Below are 26,682 nucleotides of genomic sequence, written 5' to 3'. Positions count from 1 at the left end.
CCACATAGTGGGACGGATATCTAATAATAATGAGTCAAAATAGAGAAGGGAGATAGAGGGCTTGATGACGTGGGCAATGAATTTGTCTCTCAATGTTGGCAATACTAAAGAACTGATCACTGGCTTCAGAAAGAAAAAAGGAGAACATGGCCCCATCTACCTCAACAGAACTGAGGTTGAGAGGGCAAAGATTATCAAGTTCCTCAGAGTGATGATAAGCAATGACCTGTCCTGGACTTCTCACGTAAATGGAACAATCAAGGAAACACAACAACACCACTTCTTCCTCAGGCAGCTCAGGATATTTGGCATGTCCATAAGGTCCCTCACCAACTTCTACAGATGCACCATTTTAAGCATACTGTCTGGGTGAATAACGGCCTAGTACGACAACTGCTCTGCCCAGGACCGTAAGAAACTACAGAAGGTGGTGTGCACAGCCCAGACCATCACGGAAGCCAACCTTCCAAACATGGACCCTATTTGCATGACTCACTGCTGCAGAAAGGCTGCCAACATCATCAAAGACCCCTCCCATCTCGGTAATAATTTCCTCCAACCTCTTCCATCAGGCAGAAGGTATAGAAGTCTGAATGCACAAGCAGGTTCAGGAACAGCTTCTTGCCAGCTGTTATCAGACTGATGAATGGACTCTATAACCTCAGATAACACTGATCTTGCTAATGTTAATCTCGCCTAGCACATGCCCTGTGCAATGTAATGAGTATGCCTCTGTCTAAGTTTTTTTTGATCTGTATATCCTTTGCTTACTATGATCTGCCTGTACAGCTCACAAACAAAGCTTCACACTGTGTTTCGGTACATGTGACAATAAATCAATTACTGAGCTGGTTCATTGCTTTTCCGCAGACGTTTCATTACCCTGCTGGGTAACATCATCAGTGCAGCCTCTGATGAAGCACTGTTGTGTCTTCCCTCCTGTTATTTGAACCCTGGAGTCCATTGAGCTGGATTACCTCACTTCTGGTTTTCCTTCGCAGTAGAGTACATATGGGGTCAAGCTCTAAGTGTTTGTTGATGGCTATTTTCGTGGTGTACCAGGCTTCTAGGTGTTCCTGTGCTTGTCCCTGCTTTGCTTATCCCAGGATCTTGGTGTTGTCCCAGTTGAATTGGTGGTTCTTCTTATACATGTGGATAGAGATGACAATGACAGCAATATGAAAACAAGAACAAGACCCCAGTGACACCATCTCCACTTTTAACAGCCAAATATACAAGCAGATTAACGGGACACCCATGGGATCACCTATCTCTGGACTAATAGCTGAAGCATTAATGCAGGGACTTGAAAGTACGGCCCTTCCACTAATCCTACCAAAACTATGGATACACTATGTGGACGACACCTTTGTCATCATTAAATGGACCAAACTGGAAGAGACACACGAACTAATAAACAACACCCTCACCGGAATCAGATTCACCAGAGAGGAGAAGAAGATCAAACAGCTCCCATTCCTGGACGTCATGGTAGAGCACAGGACAAGTGGGGAATCCCTAACAAAGGTACACAGGAAAGCCACACACACTGACAAAGTACTTAATTTCAACAGCAACCACCCTAATACACACAAAGTTGCGTGAGAACATTATTTAAACCGACAACACACTGCAACGGCACAGAGCGACGCTGAGAAGAAGAAGAGCACCTCTTCCAGGTATTCAAAGACAATGGATACCTGAAAAACTAGGTCAGAAGATGCCTATCACATGAACGAAACCAAGAAGGTTACACACCCCGACACAGTCATCACACTATCTTACATCAGGAACACATCTGAACTGACCACAAAACTCCTACGACCACTGGGCATCAGGTTAGCACACAAACCTCCATCAACCCCACAACAACTGCTCACCTAAACCAAAGACCCACTGCCCACTATGGGCAGGATCAATGTCACATACAAGACTGCCTGCAAAGACTGTGACAAACACTACACTGGACAAACAAGGAGGAAATTAACCACAAGGGTACACGAACATCAATTGGCTGCAAAAAGACATACCAATACTTACTCATCTCTATCCCCATGGACAAAGAAAACAACCAATTCGTCTCGGACAATACCAGATCCTGAGACAAGCAAAGCAGTGACAAGCACGGGAATTCCTAGAAACCTAGTACATCACAAAGAAAGCCATCAATAAACACACAGAGCTCAACCCCATATACACTCCACTGCAAAGGAAAACTGGAAGTGAGGTAATTTAGCTAAACCAACTCCCGAGTTCAAATAACAGGCAAGAAAACACAACAGCGCTTCCTCAGAGGCTGCACTGATGATATTACCCAGCATAGTAATGAAACATCTGCAGAAAAACAAGAACCAGCTCAGTAAGCCAACCAACCACAACATCCACAACCAGAGCTACAAATCTACTCTAAGGCCGAAAATAAATCAATCAATCAAATTCCCTGCTGGTAAAAGATGGTCTGCTCTCTGTGGCCAACACCTCTGGGAGTCTGTGTACTGCAAAAGATGTGCACAGTTTCTCTTTCGTTGACCCCATGTCTGACGTCAAACTCAATGTACGTCCAGCCACCTCGAGTGGCATCCACAATGGCTAAGAACATTGAGCCCATGACAAGACCTGCACAGTTGACATGTAACTGAGTCTAGGGTGTATCCAGCCATTCCTAAGAATATGGCGAAGCTGTTGGTGGTAAGCTTTGTCCTTATTGACACTCTGGGCACTGCCCCACTAACACAGTGATGTCAGCATCCAATCCTGGCCACCAAAATATAACTTCTTGCCAACATCCTCATTTTGGAAACCCCTAGATGATGTTGGTGGAGTTCAGCCAGTAATTGGTTGCGACCACTGCTCGGGACACTCACTTTTGCTCCCCTTAATAATATGCCGCCATCTGTGGTCCCTCCAGATACAACCCTTCTGGTTACAATGGCCCTATGGTTTCTCCCATCACCACCAGCTGTCTCAGTTTTGACAGGACCAGATCTTTTGCCGTCCTAGGTCTGATATTGTCAGCTGTGACTGGAAGTGTGTCCAGAAAATCTGAAACCATTACAGACTCTTCTGTTGGTGGCACCATCAGTGGAATATCTGCCAGCAGGAGGTGGCTCCATATATCCACATTTACTACTTGCCCTCCCGGGGAGTGTTCCAAATTGTACGTACAGGCACTTAATATTACAGCCCGCCACTGTATTCGTTCTGAAGCTATGGGCAGCGCCCACTTGTCCTGTTTAAGTAGGCCTTGCAGGGGTTTGGGGGTCATTATTACAAATTTACATTCGTAAATGTATTGGTGGAAGTTCCCGACTCCAAATATAACTGCCAACCCTTCCCTCTCTATCTGGGCATATTTTCCTCTGCGACTTTGCTGAAGTCCTGGATGCATAGACTATTGGGCATTCCTCTCCATTGGGACACCTATGAGCAAATACTAAACCAATGCCATTCGGGGAGGAATTGTATGTTAACACCAGATTTCACATGGGATCACAGTGTGCCAATACCTTAGAGGATGATAGCTGTTTCTTCACTTCCCTAAAAGCAATGGCTTGGTTATGAGACCATTTTCAAGGCTGACTCCTTTTTAAGAGTTGATGCAAACAGACCAGGATGGTGGTCAGGTCACATATGAACTTTTGGTAATCGATCACCAGCCCAAGGAAAGATCTGAGCTCCAGTACTTACTTGGGAATCAGGACAGTGTTGATCACCCTCATTTTATCAGCCAAAGGGCATAATCCAGTTTTGTCAACACTGCAGCCCCAGGAGGTCACTTGGGGTTGCCTGGAACACACATTTTTCCCTTCTAAGGCTTACTCTTGCCTGGGGGAAGCATCTACGAACTATGACCAAGTTCTTAAAGTGCTCGTGGTTGATCTTCCCTGTTATTAGCATGTCATCTAGATATATCATAGAATCCCTACAGTGTGGAAGTGGGCCATTTGGCCTGTCCACAGTGACCCTTCAAACAGCATCCCACCCAGATCATTTCCCCTACCCTATTCCTGTAATCCTGCAGTTCCCATGGCTATCCCACCTAGCCTGCACATCCCTGGACACAATGGGCAATTTAACCTGGCCAATTCAGCTAATCTGCCCATCTTTGGACTGTGGGAGGGAGCTGACACTGGAGAAAGTGCAAAATTCAGTCAGACAGTCACCTGAAGCGACGTGGGGTAGACCTTGTAAAATATTCCCCATCATCTGGAGGAAGCTAGGGTCAAGTTCAGCTAGAGAGGATTACTCGCAGGCAAGGAAGGAGCTCAAAAAAGGTCTGAGGAGAGCCAGGAGGGGGCACGAGAAAGGCTTGGCAGAAGGAACAAGGGAAAACACAAAGGCATTTTACACTTATGTGAGGAATAAGAGAATGGTCAAAGAAAGAGTAGGGCCGATCAGGGATAGCATAGGGAACTTGTGTGTGGAGTCTGAGGAGGTAGGGGAAGCCCTTAATGAGTTTTTTGCTTCTGTCTTTACGAAAGAAACGAACTTTGTAGTGAATGAAACGTTTGAAGAGCAGGTGTGCATGCTGGAATGGATAGAGATAGAGGAAGCTGATGTGCTGAAAATTTTGTCAAACGTTAAGATTGACAAGTCGCCAGGCCCGGACCAGATTTGTCCTCGGCTGCTTTGGGAAGAGAGAAATGAAATTGCTTCGCCACTTGTGAAGAACTTTGCATCCTCACTCTCTACTGGAGTCGTACCTGAGGACTGGAGAGAGGCAAATGTAATTCCTCTCTTCAAGAAAGGAAATAGGGAAATCCCCGGCAATTACAGACCAGTAAGTCTCACGTCTGTCGTCTGCAAGGTGTTAGAAAGGATTCTGAGGGATAGGATTTATGACCATCTGGAAGAGCATGGCTTGATCAAATACAGTCAACACAGCTTTGTGAGGGGCAAGTCATGCCTCACAAACCTTATCGAGTTTTTTGAGGATGTGACTAGAAAAGTTGATGAGGGTCAAGCTGTGGATGTGGTGTATATGGACTTCAGTAAGGCATTTGATAAGGTTCCCCATGGCAGGCTCATTCAGAAGGTCAGGAGGAATGGGATACAGGGGAACTTAGCTGCCTGGATACAGAATTGGCTGGCCAACAGAAGACAGCGAGTGGTAGTAGAAGGAAAATATTCTGCCTGGAAGTCAGTGGTGAGTGGGGTTCCACAGGGCTCTGTCCTTGGGCCTCTACTGTTTGTAATTTTTATTAATGACTTGGATGAGGGGATTGAAGGATGGGTCAGCAAGTTTGCAGACGACACAAAGGTCGGAGGTGTCGTTGACAGTATAGAGGGCTGTTGTAGGCTGCAGCGGGACATTGACAGGATGCAGAGATGGGCTGAGAGGTGGCAGATGGAGTTCAACCTGGATAAATGTGAGGTGATGCATTTTGGAAGGTCGAATTTGAAAGCTGAGTACAGGATTAAGGATAGGATTCTTGGCAGTGTGGAGGAACAGAGGGATCTTGGTGTGCAGATACATAGATCCCTTAAAATGGCCACCCAAGTGGACAGGGTTGTTAAGAAAGCATATGGTGTTTTGGCTTTCATTAACAGGGGGATAGAGTTTAAGAGTCGTGAGATCTTGTTGCAGCTCTATAAAGCTTTGGTTAGACCGCACTTGGAATACTGCGTCCAGTTCTGGTCGCCCTATTATAGGAAAGATGTGGATGCTTTGGAGAGGGTTCAGAGGAGGTTTACCAGGATGCTGCCTGGACTGGAGGGTTTATCTTATGAAGAGAGGTTGACTGAGCTTGGTCTCTTTTCATTGGAGAAAAGGAGGAGGAGAGGGGACCTAATTGAGGTATACAAGATAATGAGAGGCAGAGATAGAGTTGATAGCCAGAGGCTATTTCCCAGGGCAGAAATGGCTAGCACGAGGGGTCATAGTTTTAAGCTGGTTGGTGGAAAGTATAGAGGGGATGTCAGAGGCGGGTTCTTTACACAGAGAGTTGTGAGAGCATGGAATGCGTTGCCAGCAGCAGTTGTGGAAGCAAGGTCATTGGGGTCATTTAAGAGACTGCTGGACATGCATATGGTCACAGAAATTTGAGGGTGCATACATGAGGATCAATGGTCGGCACAACATTGTGGGCTGAAGGGCCTGTTCTGGGCTGTACTGTTCTATGTTCTATGTTCTATCTGTTAAAAGATGGCACAGGGTGAACATATCTCAAACGCCAGTCTCATACATTGGTACAAAGCCTAATAGGTATTAATGGTGGCATATTTCTGGAAATCCTCAAGTAATCACAATTGCAGGAGGGCATAACCTATATTCACTTTCATGAAGGACTGGCTTCCTGCCATCTTTGGATATAAATCCTCTTTGCGAGGGATTAAGTATTTATCCAGCTGCAAAAAACGCTTTACCATTCATTTAAAATACCCACAAAGGTGAAACAACACTCTGGTCATCACAATCAGTACAACTGGTGCTGCTCATTCCACAAATTGGACTGTTTTGATGATTCAGAGATAGTAGGAACTGCCGATGCTGGAAAATCTGAGATAACACAGTGTGAGGCTGGATGAACACAGCAGGCCAAGCAGCATCAGAGGAGCAGGAACGCTGACGTTTCGGTTCTGGGCCCTTCTTCAGAAACTCTTCTTCCATTTCTGAAGAAGGGTCCAGAACTGATACGTCAGCTTTCCTGCTCCTCTGATACAGCTTGGCCTGCTGTGTTCATCCAGCCTCACACCGTGTTTTGATGATTCCTTTGTTTTCCAGCCTTCTGATTTCTGCCTCTACTTTTGCCCGTAAGGCAAATGGCACTGGACAGGCCTTGTAGAATTGTGGAATTGCTTCCTGATCAACAAGCAGGGTGGCTTCGGCTCCTATGATAGTCCTTTGACTTCCCTGAAAAACTTCTGGGTACTTAATTAGGACTCAGGCAGCCATTTTCTAATCTAAAAATGTTGAGCCAATCTCAGTGAACATTTCTCAATCAATTTCGCTTCATCAAGCTTGGGCTTGAGCTTTTTACTACAATCAGTGGTAACTGAACCAGCTGCTTCTCATAAGAAACTGGGACCGAAGCTGTACCTTTAATCTGTAAAGGTCCCCAGGTATAGGTTTTCAGTCTAGCCGAAGTCTTGCACTAAAGCTTAAGGGTTGGAATCCAAAGCAAATCTTGTTAAAGACTGGTTCTGCTATCACTGAAACGGCCTCACCGGTATTGACATCCAATAGACCGGGTGCCCATTCAACAAGATGTTTGTTTTGAATGGTCCTGATTTGAATGTTGCTAAGCAATTTCACTGTTCCAAACCAGATGTCAGTGGATTTTTCAGGGTGTGCACTCTCCTGGATACTGGCCTATGAGTTCTCTCGGTCAATTTAGGCCTTGTGGGACTCTTTTGCTGTCTCGAGTCCGCATACTGGCAGCAACTACAATGGTCTGTCAGCCTGGATCCTGAAGCAAATTTTAACAATTTGGCCAAAGCTTGGCTTGGTTTTGGGGTTTTGCCGTGGGCTGACTTAGAGTCCCTCTGTTCAGGATATGTCTGGAGTGAGTCTATGTAGTTGTTTTTACTTAAGTGGTGTTCCCCTAGCTCAGTCAGCCTGGCAAAGTGAAATATCCTGTCAGAATACTTCTGTCGGAACACCCTGTAACTCATAAGCTCCACTTGCCACATATTCCAATGATAAGGCCAGTCGTAGCACCTGTTTGAAGTCTTAACCTAGTTGAAAGTCCTGTCTCAAAATTAGAGGAGTCTTGTGGTTGTGATATTCCTGAACTAAATCCCTTAGCTATCGAAAGGTTTTCGTATCTGGTTCCTCAGGAAAAGCTACACTCCTAATAACTGTTAAAAACTGTGGGTCTACAAGCTGTTAGCGACATTACTTATGGCATTTCATCTGCCCAATGACACTTGCCCAGAAAAAATTGCACATTCTTTCTGCATGCAGTCTTCGACAGCAGGTTCGAACCAGTCAAGGTTCCCAAAAAAAGGCAAGATGCCACAAACGCTTACCCCAACTCAATGACAATTGTTGCAAGTGGATTTCTTCAAAAATCTGCTTATCTCTCTCATTGCCACTGAAATAAGTCCACAGAGGTCAACAGCTTTTCACGAAGTCACCCTTTATTTACATGTGGAAAGTCCTTGACGCTGATCGAGCTCCCTCAGAGCCAGCTCCCAATGTGAATTGAATTCCTGATACTCCCGTTTATATCTGTCAGCCAGGGATCCCTCATTGGACCAGATTTACAGCCCCAGTCAGGGAATTCAGATTCTATGAGATCCACCTTACTGACGTTGTTACAATCATTACACTCCCAAAGTCTCTCTCTGAAAATAAAATCATGCGCTTACTCTTCAAAAAGGTGCAAGGGAGCTCTATCTGGCCAACATGATCTCTCCTCACTAAAACAGATGAACGGATCGGTCACATTCCATTTTATAGGATCTTTCTGCCTTTCAAGCGGATGTCATGTTACTACCATTACAACTGCAGCTACATACAAAAAGTGCTTTAAAGGAAGGAAATTTTTTATTCATGCCCTGGTCTGGCCCATATGTGACCCTGGACCCCCACAGAAATGCCTGACTCCTTGTTTGAAATGACATAGCAAGACATTCAGTTCAATTGCTAATAGAGATGGGAAACCAATGCTGGCCTCGCCAACTATGCCCGCATCCCATGAATCAAAAAGAAATGAATATTTTTCAACAGTATTCACTCTAGAAAACGATAATGTTGTCGAGGTGAATACTGAGATACAGGCTACTAGACTAGGTGGGATTGAGGTTCACAAGGAAGAGGTATTAGAAATCCTTCAGAGGGTGAAGATAGATAAGTCCCCTAGGCCGGATGAGATTTATCCTCGGATCCTCTGGGAAGCCAGGGAGGAGACTGCCGAGCCTTTGGCATTGATCTTTAACTCGTCATTGTCTACAGGAATAGTGCCAGATGACTGGAGGATAGCAAATGTGGTTCCCCTGTTCAAGAAGGGGAGTAGAGACAACCCTGGTAATTATAGACCTGTGAGCCTTATCTCAGTTGTTGGTAAAGTGTTGGAAAAGGTTATAAGAGATAGGATTTATAATCATTGAGAAAAGAATAAATTGATTAGGGATAGTCAGCACGGTTTTGTGAAGGGAAGGTCGTGCCTCACAAACCTTATTGAGTTCTTTGAGAAGGTGACCAAACAGGTAGATGAGAGTAAACCGGTTGATGTGGTGTATATGGATTTCAGCAAGGTGTTCGATAAGGTTCCCCACAATAGGCTATTGTACAAAATGCAGAGGAATTGAATTGTGGGAGATATGGCAGTTTGGATTGGAAATTGGCTTGCTGAAAGAAGACACAGGGTGTTAGTTGATGGGAAATGTCATCCTGGAGAGCAGTTACTAGTGGAGTACCGCAAGGGTCAGTGTTGGGTCTACTGCTGTTTGTCATTTTTATAAATGACCTGGATAAGGGCGTAGAAGGATGGGTTAGTAAATTTGCAGATGACACTAAGGTCGGTGGAGTTGTGGATGGTGACGATGGATTCTACAGGTTGCAGAGAGACATAGATAAGCTGCAGAGCTGGGCTGAGAGGTGGCAAATGGAGTTTAATGCAGACAAGTGTGACGTGATGCACTTTGGTAGGAGTAACCAGAAGGCAAAGTACAGGGCTAATGGTAAGATTCTTACTAGTGTAGATGAGCAGAGAGATCTCGGTGTCCATGTACACAGATCCTTGAAAGTTGCCACCCAGGTTGACAGGGCTGTTAAGAAGGCATACAGTGTTTTAAATTTTATTAATAGAGGGATCGAGTTCTGGAACCAAGAGGTTATGGTGAAGCTGTACAAAACTCTGGTGTGGCCGCACTTGGAGTTTTGTGTACAGTTCTGGTCACCGCATTATAAGAAGGATGTGGAAGCTTTGGAAAAGGTGCACAGGAGATTTACTACGATGTTGCCTGGTATGGAGGGAAGGTCTTACGAGGAAAGGCTGAGGGATTTGAGGCTGTTTTCATTAGAGAGAAGAAGGTTAAGAGGTGACTTAACTGAAACATATAAAATAATCAGCGGGTTAGATAGGGTGGATAGGGAGAGCCTTTTTCCTAGGATGGTGACGGCAAGCACGAGGGGGCATAGCTTTAAATTGAGGGGTGAAAGATATAGGACAGATGTCAGAGGTAGTTTCTTTTCTCAGAGAGTAGTAAGGGAATGGAACACTTTGCCTGCAACAGTAGTAGATTCGCCAACTTTAGGTACATTTAAGGCATCATTGGATAAGTATATGGACGTACGTGGAATAGTGTAGATTAGGTGGGCTTGAGATCGGTGTGACAGGTCGGCATAACATTGAGGGCTGAAGGGCCTGTACTGTGCTGTAATGTTCTATGTTCTATGTTCTAAAAGAGCAGAATGGTCTCATTCAGTTGATCTGAATTGCAGCTTGGCTGCTGATAAATTCATAAATGAGTCCGAGAGTATTCAAGCTACACTTTGCACAGCACCTGAACAGCCAACAAACAGTGCCCATTAGAAAGGCTTGGACTCAAGGCCAGGTCCTCGAGGAGAAAGGACAATTTCATAAAGCATACAGCACAAAAACAGAAACCATTCAGCCCAACCAGACAATGCCAATATTAATGTCCTATACATCCTGTCTCTTCTAACACTTAGCTCACCTCCCTGAAGTAGACTGACATTATTCACTTATCCCCTGTGATAGCAAATTCCACATTCCCAGCACTGACAGGTTGTTAGTTTCATTTGTCATTCAGACCCTACTTTTTGTTTGACAATCAGTTGGTGGATTTAGACAGCTTTCTTTAGCACATATTTAGGATTTAATCAGAAATAATAATGTAAGCTCATCAACAGAATCCCAACGGTGTGACGTTTTAAGACCAGAGAAATATTTACCATCCCTGTCAACATCCAATGCACAGAGAATGTGTGAGACATGAAGAGGTCATTACAAACTACACAGGACACTTCAGACCACTGAACGGGCATTATTTTGACAAAACTCTGTGCTATCCTCCACCTTTCACCCTCTAGAAATGAAACACAGATCTTCACAATGATATTTTTGACTTTTAAGACTTTAGTTAGGGCTTAATTCTCTCCCAATTATTCACCTCTTGCAAAGCTATTCACATTTACAATAACAAGGTGTAGAGCTGGATGAACACAGCAGCATAGGAGCAGGAAAGCTGACATTTCAGAAAGAGTCTAGGCCCGAAACGTCAGCTTTCTTGCTCCTATGATGCTGCTTGACCTGCTGTGCTCATCCAGCTTGACACCTTGCTATCTCAGATTCTCCAGCATCTGCAGTTCCTACTATCTCTCACCACATTTACGTACCTATTCAATATGGAGTACTTGTCTTTAAGAGAATATACAGAACGAAAGATCTTTTCAGACACCATCTTGTGATGTATCAGTACTGCACCTACTGCTGATGTTACTTGGAATCTAATTTGCCAAGGGACTAGGCATTTATCAGGGTACTAGGGAGCCATCACACTAAGGTTCATTGATAATGGGAACTGCAGATGCTGGAGAATCCGAGATAACAAAGTGTGGAGCTGGATGAACACAGCAGGCCAAGCAGCATTTTAGGAGCAGAAAAGCTGACGTTTTGGGCCTAGACCCTTCATCAGAAAAGTGGGAGGAGGAAAGAGTTCTAAAATAAACAGGGAGAGAGGAGGTGGAGGATCGAAGAAGGATAGTGGAGAAGATAGGTGGAGAGGAGACAGACAAGATAAAGGGGTGGGGATGGGGCCAGTAGAGGTGAGAGTAGGTGGGGAGGTAGGGAGGGGATAGGTCAGTCCGGGGAGGACGGACAGGTCAAGGGGGCGGGATGAGGTTAGTAGGTATGAAATGGAGGCGTGGCTTGAGGTGGGAGGAGGGGATAGGCAAGAGGAAGAACAGGTTATGGAGGCGGGGGCGAGCTGGGCTGGTTTTGGGATGCAGTGGGGGGTGGGGAGATTTTGAAGCTTGTGAAATACACATTGATATCATTGGGCTGCAGGATTCCCAAGCAGATTATGAGTTGCTGTCCCTGCAACCTCCGGGTGGCATCGTTGTGGCACTGCAGGAGGCCCAGGATGGACATGTTGTCTAAGGAATGCCAGGGGGAATTGGGAGGGCGAGTTGAAATGGTTCGCAACTGGGAGGTGCAGCTGTTCATTGAGAACCGAGCATAGGAGTTAGAACATAGAACATAGAGCATTACAGCACAGTACAGGCCCTTCGGCCCTCGATGTTGTGCCGACCTGTCATACCAATCTGAAGCTCATCTAACCTACACTATTCCATGTACGTCCATATGCTCATCCAATGGCGACTTAAATGTACTTAAAGTTGGCGAATCTACAACCGTTGCAGGCAAAGCGTTCCATTCCCTTACTACTCTCTGAGAAAAGAAACTACCTCTGACATCTGTCCGATATCTTTCACCCCTCAATTTAAACTATGCCCCCTCGTGCTCGCCATCACCATCCTAAGAGAAAGGCTCTCCCTATCCACCCTATCTAACCCTCTGATGGGGTTTCGCAACAATTGATCATGGCTCCATGTTCACTATTAGGTTCATTAAATGATTTTAAATTCCATCCTAATATGTGCACAGAGCATTTGCCTGTGTCTCTGGATTGTGAGTTCAGTGACATTACCATCATGCCACTGCATCCCCAGGGTTTAAATCAGATAACTGCAGCATGAGCGAATTGAGAGTTCAAACTATGAAAGCACGAAGCGCTAACTAGCCTGACTGCAGTTTGTATTCCACAGATAGAAAAAGAAGAGTGAAGCTTAAAAATTTTTTGATTTGAAAACGGATTTCAGCAGAATCTGAGAACAATTTTCAAATCTTGTAACATCCTTCTAAATACATCTGTATAGTACCGGTCCAGATGAAAAGCAGATACTTCAGCATTGTGTCTGTCATAACCAGCATATGGTTCACCTTCCATGACATAACTTCCGCAAAGCGGTACCCAAGCCTCCGCTTGGTTTCCCCAATGTAGAGGAGTCCACAACGGGCACTGCGGATGCAGTATACCACATTGGCAGATGTGCAGGGGAACATCTGCTTGATGTGGAAAGTCTTCATGGGGCCTGGAATGGGGGTGAGGGAGGAGGTGTGGGGGCAAGTGGAGCACTTCCTGCAGTTGCAGGGGAAAGTGCCCGGTGTGGTGGGGTTGGAGGGGAGTGTGAAGTGGACAAGGGAGGCACGGAGAGACTGGTCTCTCCAGAAGGCAGATTTGGGTGGGGATGGAAAAATGTCTTTGGTGGTGGGGTCGGATTGTAGATGGCGGAAGTGTCGGAGGATGATGCGTTGGATCCGGAGGTTGCTGGCGTGGTATGTGAGGGTGAAGGGGACTCTCTTTTGGCAGTAATTGTGGGGACGGGTGTGAGGGACGAATTGCGGGAAATGCAGGAGACATGGTCGAGGACATTCTCGATCACTGCGGGGGGGGGGGGATGTTGCGGTCCTTGAAGAATGAGGACATCTGAGATGTACGGGAGTGGAATGCCTCATCCTGGGAGCAGATGCAGCGGAGGTGAAGGAATTGGGAATCGGGGATGGAATTTTTGCAGGAAGGTGGGTGGGAGGAGGTGTATTCAAGGTAGCTGTGGGAGTTGGTGGGCTTGAAATCGGTTTCCAAGTGGTCATCCCCTGTATATCTCCATGTGCTGGGTTCCTGAAATCCACTGGCTTCCAAAATCTGAAGAAGAAAGCTGATGCCAAATCAACCCGCAGTTATTCTCTTCAATGACCACTCAAGCTCAGGAAGAGAAGAAGAAATACAGAGAGATTTAGCAGTTGAACAACAATGTCCTTCACGTCAAATAGTTGTTGCCAGAGACTGGAGCAGTCTGTCTTTCTGGAATAATTTGTTATGGGCAGAATGAAATGAAATAGGGACTGCACAGTGACTCAGTGGCTCGCAATGCAGCCTCACAAGCACCAGGGATCTTGGTTCGGTTCCAGCCTTGGGCAACTGTCTGTCTGTGTGGAGTTTTCACGTTCTCTCTGTGTCTATGCAGCTTTCCTCCAGGTACTCCAGTTTGCTCCCACAGTCCAAAATGTGCAGGTCAGGGTGGACTAACCATGCTAAATTCCCCAGTGTCCAGGGATATGCAAACTAAGTGGATTAGCCATGGGAAGTGCAGGGTTACAGGGATAGTGCAGCAGTCTGGGTGGGATGCTCTTCGGAGAGTCAGTGTGGGCTTGATGGGGCAAATGGTCTCTTTCCACACTATAGGGATTCTATGAGGTTCCAGGTGATTTCTCTACAAAGACATCAAATACATCAAACATCAAAGTATTGGATTCAGCACAACCTGGAGTATTTTAAGGAGACAATGGAGATTCACCAGATTAATTCCTGGGGCAGCGTGACTGTTTTCAGAGGAGAGATCAAGGAAACTGAGGCTGTATTTTCTAGAGTTTTGTGGACCGAGAGGTGATCTGAGTGAACCTTGTGAAGCTGTAACTGAGTGGTAAGATGGAAATAAGCGGTAAAATATTTTCCCTGGCTGATGTGTTTAAAAGCAGTTGCCAAAAGAGACGGAGATTTAAGATGGAGATGAGGGGGAATGTCTTCACTCGAGAATCTTTGGAATTCCAGTTCCCAGAGGGCTGTGGAAGCTCAATCGTTGAGCAGCTTCAAGACAGAAATCAATTGGCTTCTGAAGACTATTGACATGAAGAGCTATGCTGGGAGTACAGGAAAGCAACACTGAGGAGACAATAAGCCATGATCTATAATGGTGGGGCAAGCTCAAAGGCCCGAACAACCTCTCCCTGCTCCCAGTTAAAGTACCCTTGACAGAAAAGAAATGGTTAAAATTCATAGACGAAGCCTACATGGTGGCACTTGAGATCAGCCTGACTGTGGATAGCCTAGCTGCAGCTGAACTCAACAGTGGTAATCACAGAAAACCGCTTTTCCTACGACAGCAACATTCAATAAAAAAGCTCCCTCCAATTAGAATTCGATGGAAGCTAAACCCTCACTATAACGATGCAGGAACACCTACCTCTCTGCCGGACTCCGAAGAACATTAGTCCTAAACTATTTGGTGATATGCCCTTTGTGGCTCTGTCCTGTTACCTCGGAAGTTTAAGTATTTGATAAAAGTGTGGCTCGGGTGGGAGAATTCCTGGGTTGCTCCGAGCCTCGCAAAAAGCAGGTTTCATTGTCTGTCAGATGAAATGCAAAGACCAGATCCCATCACACAGCCACCCAGGGCAGGTAAAAGGGGCTCACTCCAATTCTTACTGCCCCTCGTGGGCCATGCTGATGAAAGAGGTGGCCTGAACTTGGATTTGTCACTCCGCCATCACATGGACACCTATAGGCACCAACTAACTTGAGGCCTGAAGACCAAATTCATGAGATCCTCAAACTTACAACTTCCCGTGTCCATCTGGTGACGAAAAACTAGCACAAAATCACCAATTGGTCACCAGTTGGTTCATAGTGTAAACCAATGAAACAGTAACACTTGGAAATGAAGGTACTGGTTGTATAGGACCTCCAGTTTGATGTATACAAGGCAAATCAGGCCATTATGGATCATTTGCAAGTTTTACTGGGTTTTCCTTCATTGTACATCCCATTGTTATCAGTGAGGTACAGCTGGTCTACATGTTTGCCTCTAGAAAATCAAGATACGATTCAGTATTTGAGGTGACATAATGAGATCAACAAACGCAAATACCAAAAGTAACTACCAAAATTGTTGGAAAAACTCAGCAGTTCTGGCCACATCTGTAAAGAGAAAGCGGAGTTAATGTTTCAGGTCCAGTGACCCTTCTTCAGACCCAATGAATCTGAAAAATTAACTCTGATTTCTCTCCACAGATGCTGCGAGACTTGCTAAGATTTTTCAGCAATATCTGTTTTCGTTTTTGATTTTCAGTACCTGCAGTGCCTTTTTTTAAAGAAATGTCAGCAGTTCCCATCATAATGCATAACTTTCAGCTCAAATGGTGAACAGTAATAATCATCAAACTGCGCTATGATGAAGCACATATGTTGAAATCTCATCTTCCCAACATCTCAGTGAATTATGGAAGGGGCTCCTAATAGGCAGCAAGTCTATCAGTGCCTGAAATGAGAAAAAAACATGTTCTTATCATGTAGGGTGTTTGATCAGTACCAGCCAAGCAAAAATTCTCTAATCCACATGTTCCTGTTTTGCTGAAATGAATTATTTCTTAATCGAAAGAATTCTTGACCAAATTTGATAATTAACCAAAAGGACAGAACTGCGCCCAAAAGCTGTTTGGAAAAGAGGGCCTTATACCTTGTGCAGAGTCTCACCTTTCGTACAGTATCCCATTGATTGGAGGCAGCCAGTGAATGGTTACAGAGTTCATGGTTTGCTTGATCACTTCTGGAGCCATTGCAATGGGTGATGGCTTTTTCGAATGTATCCAGCCTTGATATACCAGGTCCAAGTAACAGTGCATACGGGCCACTTGATTTGGTGTAAACTTATTCGTACAGCTATCATCTGTGGAAGGTAAGGAAGAAATATATAGAAGCAACTGTTTCATTTATACCTCTTAATTAACTTTTGTTTTGAATACAGTGCTTTAATAGCTGTAACCTGTGGCTCTTGGCCTTTCAATTATCACTACGAGGGTTATGTTGAGTTTTAGATTTTACAATATCATTTGTATGCCTCCATCAGCTGCCTCCTCTCAAATCTATAAAGGCTGCATTTCCCAACTTTTCACCTTATTTAACCTTCCAACATGAAGCAATGAGTCTCATGGCTTTTCTTCACACTGCGTTCAGAAGTTGGAAGCCTTCTGTGTGGCCCTGTGACCAATGCTGGGCCCAAGGAATGCATGATGCAGTCTGATTAAAGTGCTAGGCAGTTTGAACATGACTTCCTGGTTTTGGCAGCAGCAATCAGGATTCTACTTGCTTTGTTGACTGTTGCTATGCAGCAATTGGACATGTTGAGAGAGGAGTCTATTAAAAGCCCTGGATTCATTTCAACTTGGTCCCTAGCTATTTAGACAGCAGTCATGGGGTGTTTGTGCAGCTCATCACTTCCTCCTGCACACAGACGTCCAGAACTTTAGATTTATCCCTCAGTCTGCCATCTATAAACCCACATCAATCTGTGTACGTCGTCTCTCCTACATAAATTCCAAGACGTAGCTGCTTTGAAGCAAAAGGTCAAAAGCATAAGATCAAGGAGAATGCTCAAGATGGCAACAATCCCTTATTGGCTATGGACTGACCATCAGACTGATTAATGACTGGCTGTCGATGTGGAATTTGGATTGTTGATTGTGGATTTTACATTTACATGAGAACTAGGAGAAAGAGTAGGCCATTCGGCCCTCCGAGACCACTCCGCAATTCAATAAGATCATGGCTGTTCTTTTTGTGGACTCAGATCAACTTACCCGTGTTCAAAAAAAATCTACATTTACTCAAGTAGCATCAACTACTTCACTGGGCAAGGAATTCCATAGATTAACAACCCTCTGAGTGAAGAAGTTCCTTCTCAATTCAGTCCTAAATCTGCTCCCTCTAATCTTGAGGCTATGCTCTCTTGTCCTGGCTTCACCTGCCAGTGGGAACATCCTCTCTACTTCTCTCAAATTTCATGCTGTTTCTCCCCTGTCCTTTACTCTACTGCCTTCACCCTTATCTTTCATAGTCTGTATCTTTCTCTTCCTTTTTAATTTTCTTTTTCTGTCTCTCTCCTTACTCTAGGCTTCAATGGGAAGGGGTCCTAGTTGTCCCTAGGGACAACCAAGACACAGGCTTCCTCAGACTATACCTAGGGATTCAAGTACATAATTTTTTGAAGTTTGCCTCACAGATAACCAGGGTGGTTAAGAAAGTGTTTAGTACACGTGCCTTCATTGCTCAGACCTTTGGGAATAAGAGTGGGGACATTATGTTGAGGTTGTACAGGACCTCGGTGAAGCCTCTTTTGGAGTATTATGACCAATTCTGGTTGTCCTGTTATAAGAATGATGTTATTAAGTTGGTGTGGGTTCAGGAGAGACTTACCAGGATGGTGCCAGGAATGGAGAGTTTGAGTTACAAGGTAATGCTGGATAATCTGGGACATTTTTCACTGGCGTGCAGGAGGTTGAGAGGTGACCTGACAGAATCATGAGGGTATAGATATGGTTCATGTGTGGAATTAACTTCCAGAGCAAAATGATGGAGCCAAGTACAGTTACAACATTTGAAAGACATTCTGTGCATGAATAAGAAATGTTTTGAGGGATATGGACAAGGCACAGATGGATGGGACTAGTTTGGTTTGGGATTATAGTCGGCATGGACTGGTTGGACCAAAAATTCTGTTTCCGTGCTGTATGACTTGATAACTACTGAGCCTTGCTTTACCTAGCACCTTAGTAAAGGTTCCAGAAGCCATCCAGGAGCACATGATCAAAGAATGACTTTCCCTTTCCCTTCCATCAAGTGCCATTCTTGCTTACCCATCGGACAACACAGAATCCAATCCTGCCCATTGTCCCAGATCCTTACACAAGAAAAAGTTTGCACCTGATTTCTGGAAGTCAAATGACACCAGTTTGTGAAGCTTTCCACAGTCCCTTTGAGACATCACTTACTTAAAACAAAATGTCACAACAGCTCACTTCATATTTCTGCTCCCATTGCTTGTTGCTTGCTCAGTGAAAGATAGTCTCCATGTTTGCTCCTGACAATCACACTGATCGTCTGATACAGCATGCAATTCAGTCCTTGGGCTGCAGCTTCCTGAGTTTGCTTTGCTCCTGTCATGTATAAAGGCACCTCCAGCTAACCAACAAGGTCTTCTCACTCAATGGGAGGGGTGGGGTGAGGGTATTTACTTACCTTAAGGTGTGTGCTTGCCAGAGAGTTAAGGGGAGCCTGCATTTGTTAAAATGTATTCACAGGATACAGGCATCACTGACCAGGCCAGCATTTTCAGCCTATATCTAATTGCCCACAGGGCAGTTAAGAGTCAACCACATTCCCTATAAAACACTAGCAAACCAGATGAATTTTGACAACAATTTATGGTCACCATTTGGTCAGCTTTCTACCATGGGGGTGGGGCTTTATAAGCCCTTGTCCCCAGAACATGCCCAGTGATGTTATCACAAGGGGAGGTTACAGCCTAGTAATATTATCGCTAGGTTATTAATCCAGAGACCCAGGTAAGGTTCTGCAGGCCTGGATTCAAATCCTATGACCGTAAATGGTGGAATTTGGATGCAATAATATCTGGAACTAAGAGTATAATGACGACCATGAAGCCATTGTTGATTGTCAGGAAAATCCATCTGGTTCACTAATGTCCTTTAGGAAAGGAAATCTACCATCCTTACCTGGTCTGGACTACATGTGACTCCAGATCCACAGTAATGTGGTTGACTCTGAACTGCTCCCTGGACAAACAGGAATGGGCAATAAATACAGGCCTAGCCAGCGATACCCTCAGCCAGCGAAGGGCACCAACTGGAAATGGGAGATGGCAATTTGCAATCATGGACATTCCTAAAACCCAGGCCTGTGAGGGGAAGGTTGAAGGCCTTGTGGCGTGTAAGGGGCATGCGATGGTGGAATGGGAGGATGGGCAGAAGTATAGTAGGAAGTTGGTATGTCTCAATCTCAGGGACCCTTCAGGAAGATGTATGTCTCCAGGAAGTCAATACAAAGGCACTCACCTCCTTGGAATACCCTGCCAATGTGTGCTACATTTCAAAACCTGCAATGCCCAGAGGACTTACAATCTCATACCATAATCAACCAACCTACTTCTAACCTCAGTGAGAGATGGAAATAAGTGGGTTACATCACAGAACAGATTATTTTGTCTTTGATCCTACCATCCTTCCCCAAACCCATTCTGTTTTTAAGATCAAATTCAGCCTATTGTTATACAACAAGGCCTTACAAAGGGTGGAACTAGAGGAAGAAAGCACTCAATGTTAGTTTTCTTGGAATTCAATCTATTTTGGTCAAATCAGGAAGGTTTACTGTAGATAAATTCTTAAGTTTGTTTCCAGGTTGACAGTCAAAATGAGACAATAAGTAAACCTGGATACGATTAAGGAGTAAGCTTACAAGGAACATTCAAGGTGCTTGCATTAACTCAAAGTGGTGCTAGAATTTTGAGTGTGTGGCTGGAGGGGGCAAAAATAATGCATCATGCATGAAAACTGTATTGAATAAACCAATAATTCTTCTAGAATTTCAAAGAATGATAGATCCTCTCATGGAAATCTACAAAATACTTAAAGGAATATACAGGGTAGATGTAGCGAAGATAGGAATCCCCTAGTTGGAGAATCTAAAACTTGAGACCACAATTTAAAAATGAGATGGATGCCACTTACGCGAGTCTGAGACAGGGAAAAATCGTTTACTCCAAGGGTGGTGAGCCTGTGGAAGCCCAGTCTTTGAATATGTTTAAGGCAGAGATTGATCGATTTCTGATTACCAACTGTACACACCGCTATGGGATTGGGGGAGTGAAGTGGTCAATCAATCATGATTGTATTGAATAGCAGAGCAGGTTTGATGGGCTCAATGGCCTACTCCTATGTTCCTAATGCATACTTCATCAGACAATGGTCCTACATTACGCTGACATTACGGTGCTGTTGTGAGGACAAATGCATGATTTGGTACAGGGGTCACAATGACAACTCCAAAATGAGGAAAGGGAAAACTGGTTTTGAATGCCTGATTTTGCAGCTATATCCTGGACTGAACTCTCAGCAGAGAGAGCAACGCAGGGGTTTTGTTGTGTTGTGAATGTTCCATTGAGCTGTAGAATGTTTTTTTTTGACCCACAGTATTGTACCACTTCATGTACCAATGAGCCACAGGGAGGACAATTTGATACCTAAGCCTATATCGTGTTTGCAGATCACAGGCAATATGGAGGTGTCAGCACCTTGGGCTCCACTGCCTCCCCGCTAGCCAAAGGAATCAAAAACTTCAGCACTCCCACTGCTGCTCATTATCCAGCAACTCCTGCTGGAACCTGGTAGGCTTGGGTTTCGGCTGAGAAATCCCATCGGCTGACCAGCCTGCCAGCACTCATTTCGATTCACACATTTTACTTTGGCAACAGACCCATAGAACTGCTGATTCCCACAGAGACATAGACCTGGGGAAGAGTGGTCCATCAGCGGGGAAAATGGTGGGAACAGAAAACACAACGCTGAGGTCAAAAAGGGTAACTGAGAAGGAAAAAGAGGGTGTTTTGCTATACCTGCTAAGCCTCGCAATTTCTTCTGAACAGGGTGGAGGGATTTCAGGAGTGTTATTCTTTCTTTGCAAGAAAATAATAATAATGAATGTGATTCCTATTCCCAGAATGGCAGCGCTGAATGCTGAAATATGGCATTAATTTTGGCGATTAAATAAGGTCAGCACTGAATACGGATTCTGATCAACCACTTAAATATGGTGTTAATTTGTATTTGTTTGGGTTCTGTTTAAAGGTTTCCTAAGCAATACTGCTTTGATAAAAAGTATGTGTTTTTAATATATCCTTATAACGTATTAGTTGCTGTCTCTCGCTCGTTGGCGTCTCACATGGTTGGCTTGGATTCAGAGACTTTCTACATTCACAACAGACCCACCATGATCTCCAGGCAACAGAGCAACACAGAACTTTACAAACCTACTATTTACCTCATAAATATATTATTTACCTTACAACCATATTTAGTTGGCCTACAAACCTGTATTTAACACATGTCCAATGCAATCACAGCCACTATTCTTTTCCCTCACGACAAAGCTCAGAAAAATATATTTCCTCTTTTGATCACTCCTGTCAGCTTTTAAATTGTTTATTGATATACAAAGCTCAACTGTTGGCGAGTTACACTTCTGTAAATCCCAAATGTGGTCTCTTTTGGGTTCCAGAAACTAACTTACTTTATTTTGCAATGATTATCTAATAAGTCTCACTCATGCACCTAATTCCAGCAAAGGTATTGGTCTGAGCTCAAGTTAACAAAGATCTCACTGGCAAAGATTAACAGTGTTATTACAGAAGGCAGCTGGTGTAGATACACTGGTCAATGACAGGCACTCTGGTGGTCCGTAACGTCAATGGCATGTAAACAGTAAGATCTTTCAAAGATAAGGTGTTAGCGCCAACAGTGTCCACAGTTTTGCTTTAGCCCAACATGAAATCAAAATGGTCACATGCAGGCTGAAAGTATTGAATTTAAATGCCAGTTATCCTTTTTATTCATTATATTGTCTTTTCCCTAGGATGGGGGATTTCAAGACAAGGGAGCACAATTGTAAGGTGGGAGGGGAGAGATTTAAAAAAGACTTGAGGGGCAAATTGTTTGTACAGAGAGTGGTTCGCTAGTGGAATGAACTTCCAAAGGATGTGGTGGACGTAGGTACATCTACAACATTTCAAAGATATTTGGATATGTACATGATTAGGAAAGGTTTGGAAGGATATGGAGCAGGCAGGTGGAAGTAGTTTAGTTTGGGATTATGGTCGGCATGGACTGGTTTGACCAAAGGCTCTGTTTCCATGCCGTATGACTCTATGACTGTTAAGTCCATTTCTGTCTACAGCCTTGCTTGTCTCTTAATTGAATCTTTCTGATTGTCATCAAGCTCATTCTTGGCATAAAGGTTAACTCTTTCAGCTGTTAATGCTTTGTATCACATATAGAGTGGTGCACAATGCCTTTTGGCCATACACAGGTTTGCTTTTAGATTTCACTGACCCACTCTATTATAGCTTTACAGCATTGTCTTTTATTTGCCTTTCTATCAAGCATAATCCTACAGACTGGAGACTATACCAATGTTGACAATCTCCAAGAATCTCAGACAGACAAGTGCAGAGGAAACCTAGATAGTTAAAAGAAGCGTAATGAATATACAACATGCCTGAATTAAACTGGATATGTAAGAACTTAACTACAAATCGATAGATTTACTTTGTGCATTGTGTTGGAAAATGATATATGTTCCTTTTCAGACATTCAGGTCTGCAAGTTGCTGAGCAATTCTACTGTGACTCCTTTCCAATAATGTACCTCAATTGCAAACTTGGAAACCAACCCATTCTGTACGTGTTGTAATCCCTTTCTCCCTTTGCAAACAGAATAGATCTACAAATGTAATTCAATCAATCATTCCCAACGTTATCAGTTTCCTCCTTAAGTGGATGAAACCAAAGAGCCTTGAAGAATTAGCAGGTTAGTTCAAAAACCCTTAGTTCTGTTCCTGCTTGGCTCCAGATTTCACCAGCACTTGATCTAGATGGGAGCTGAATTACAAGAGTAGCTACATCTGCTTTCAAGGCAGCATTTGACACTGCACCAATGAACCTTAGAGTTGAGGCCGAAGCAGTTTTCTTGATTACTGCCTCTGTCAGGACACAGTAATACCATCTGAAGAGTACACAGTAAGATTTTGCATGGCTGAGGATAGAAAAGATCAGAAGCTCTGGAAAGGGAAATGTGTAGGCAATCAGGTTCCCAGGAGTGCAAGAGCTTGCCAATGAAGTCAGTTCCTTTTCTATTGTAAAGACCCACTGTTAGTTTCTCATTTTGTATTAGCCTAGACATCTATTACCACTGCTCCTGATGCTAAGTGGCTGACAGAACAACTCTGTGTTAAGTAAAGAGCTCATTGGTCACTCTGTACATCATTCCAGTGTTAGAAAGCACCACAGCCCAAGAAATATTATGAAGTGACTGGCGACCATGAGAATACGAACACTGCCCTAGTCTTTTCACCCAAGGCAGAACATCAGTCATCTCCTTAGATTATTCCAGAGGATGGAAACATGCAAAAGATAAAGATCATTCTTCATACAGCTGGGTGCTAGAATTCACTGGTGTTAAGCAAGGCAGTAAAAATCAGCCAGAATGCAATCATTTTGTTCTCTAACAACTGCAGCGAACCTGGACAGACTTTAGGAGTCATTGATTAGACACTTGGGCAACAGGCTTGAAGTACTGGCAAATGGGGCTAGATTAATTTAGGATATCTGGTCGGCATGAATGAGTTGGAACAAAGGATTTGTTTCTGCACTATACAAGTCTATAACTAACTGAAAATACAAAGGGATGAGTTTTAGTGGGTTGAATGGTCTTCCAGCTTCCTCAGCTTTCTCCATTTCTTTAGGCCCACATGAGTAAGCTCAACTCTGATATGCTCCCTGCAAAAACAAGAAGGCAGATTACTACCCGAATGGCTGTAAATTGGGAGAGGGGAGTGTGTAGCGGGACCTGGCTCTCCTTGTGCACCAGTCGCTGAAGGCAAGTATGCAGGTGCAGCAGTGGTAAAGAAGGCAAATAGTATGTTGGCCTTCATGGTGAGAGGTTTCAAGTACAGGAGCAGGAATGTGTTGCTGCAGTTGTACAGGGCCTGGGTGAGACCACACCTAGAAAACTGTGTGCAATTTTGGTCTGTTTTTTCTGAGGAAGGATGCTCTTGTGCTCAAGGGAGAGCAACAAAGATTTACCAGGCTGATTTCGTGGATGGCAAATCTGACACATGAGGAGACATTGACTAGATTTGGGTTGTTTTTACTGGAGTTCAGACGAATGAGGGGTGGGGGTCTCATACAGACTTATAAAATTCTAACAGGACTGGGCTGGGTAGATGCAGAGAAGATGTTCTTAATGCTGGGTGTGTCTAGAGCCAGGGGTCACAGTATGAGGATTTGGGGCAGACCATTTAGAACAGAGGTGAGGAGAACCTTCTTCACCCAAAGAGTGGTGAGCCTGTGGAATTCATTACCACAGGAAGTAGCTGATGCCAAAACACTGAATGTATTCAAGAGGCGATTAGATTTAGCTCTTGGGTTGAATGGGATGAAAGGTTATGGGGCAAAAGCAGGATTAGGCTATTGAGTTAGATGATCAACTACGATTGTGATGAATGGTGGAGCAGGCTTGAAGAGCTGAATGGCCTCACCCTGCTCCTATCTTCTGTGTTTGTATATTAGAAAATAAAACTGTTAATCACTGATATCCAATCTCCAGTTGGTCAATGAGCCAAGGTGATTGGAATGTTTAATCCATTGAGGAATCAGGTGGATGGTATAATGTTAAACTATATACTCACAATCACAAGAAACAAGGAAAGTAAAAACTTAACGTACTCCAATAATAAGCAACAATGTGGGCGCCTCTCAAGCTTTACATTGGGGAAAGTTCGCCCCAAAACATTGATGGCAAGGTACAAAAAGGAAGCTCCAACCCATTGGCTATGCAATGAATAAAATGAAACAGTCTTATCAGACAGATCAAAGGGTAGTATCAAAGAGTCCCTACAGGTTGGAAACAGGCCATTCGGCCCAAGAAGTCCACACCGCCTTCCAAAAAGTATCCCACCCAGACCCATTCCCCTACCCTTTTCCTATAACCTTTCATTTCTAATCCACCTAACTTATACACCCTGGACACTACGGGCAATTTAGCATGGCCAATCTACCTAACCTGCACATCTTTGGACTGTGGGAGGAAACCAGACGAAACCCATGCAGACACGGAGAGAATGTGCAATTTCCACACAGACAGTCACCCCAGAGTGGAATCGAGCCTGGGTCCCTGGTGCTATGAGGCAGCAGTGCCTTTCTAACCATTCTGCCATCGTGCTGCCCAAAATGGGACTCGAACCGACAATCTCTGGCTTATGTTGAATCCAACATCCAAGATTCAACCCAAATCACGTTAGTTTGCAATTACTCTCTCTATCTACGATAGCTCCAAAATACTCAAGAAAATGTCAATTTTATTTGAGAATCATGTTAACATCTTGAAAATCTGTTCTGGAAGATTTGAACATATCATATTAACTCTGTCTTACTACCCCCCCAGAACATTCAACTCAGTTAGAGCTTTCATCAAAGTGCGTCCACTCTTTCTCTCTCCACGTGCTCAAGTCAACATAACATCAGGAACTGCAGGCAGAGGTAACAAATGCTCCTTATCAGAGTGCAGACTGCTGCACCAACTGCAAGCCTTCTCTACACTGAGGACAGGCAGAGGAAGGTACAATACAAATCCTTCAGAATCACCACCACACTGCTGATTGAAATTGAAACACTATGAACATGAGAAATAGACTGTGACAGAATGTGTGTGTGATTTCCCAGCACACAATAATCTATGAGGCAGCGGTCATATTTGGTCAGTTCAGCAAGTATGAGGTGACATCCTCCCCCATGTTATATTAAGTAATGTTGAAGAACATAATCAGTAACTCCTCAGAAATAAAACTGCAGATAAATATATTGTTTTGCATCCTAAAACATTACCTGCTTGTCTCCCCAAATCTACAAACAGTACATGTGGTCGCATTAAAATCCATCTGCAATCTATCAGTCCATCTGTTTGTGCAGGCTGCAGACTTCTGGATCCAGTTAATTTCCTTCAAAATTGTCACCTCACCACATAATTTGGCACTGGTAACAAATATTAATGTTCATATGATATACAAGAACTTTCCCTAGTCATTATTAAACAGCCCAAAGAGCAGTGGTTCAGAATGCAAACTGCAGAACCTCAAGCCACTGTCTATTTTAGAGATTTATTCATTTAACATCATCTTCAACTTCCTATTGCCAAGATAATGTTCATTCCAACATGACCGTCGAAGCTACGAATCTTAATGTTTATCATGCATGTAGAACTCAATCCAAGGTTTTCTAAAGACCCCCGTAAATTGAATCTAGTAGAT

At 44.0% G+C, this 26,682-nt stretch overlaps 1 protein-coding gene across 2 annotated transcripts in view; it reads right to left on the bottom strand.

Moving 5' to 3' along the window:
* The window catches only part of pappa2 (pappalysin 2), a 525,171-nt gene that overhangs the window by 406,991 nt on the left and 91,498 nt on the right, over positions 1–26,682 (bottom strand). For both annotated transcript variants that reach the window (XM_059647765.1, XM_059647766.1), the window contains exon 5: positions 16,285–16,477. In XM_059647765.1, the coding sequence (XP_059503748.1) occupies positions 16,285–16,477 (193 nt within the window). The remainder of the gene's footprint in view (positions 1–16,284; positions 16,478–26,682) is intronic.

This window comes from Stegostoma tigrinum, chromosome 8 (genome assembly GCF_030684315.1).
Source record: "Stegostoma tigrinum isolate sSteTig4 chromosome 8, sSteTig4.hap1, whole genome shotgun sequence".
Lineage (NCBI taxonomy): Eukaryota > Metazoa > Chordata > Chondrichthyes > Orectolobiformes > Stegostomatidae > Stegostoma > Stegostoma tigrinum.
This window is presented reverse-complemented; position numbering and strand designations above follow the sequence as displayed.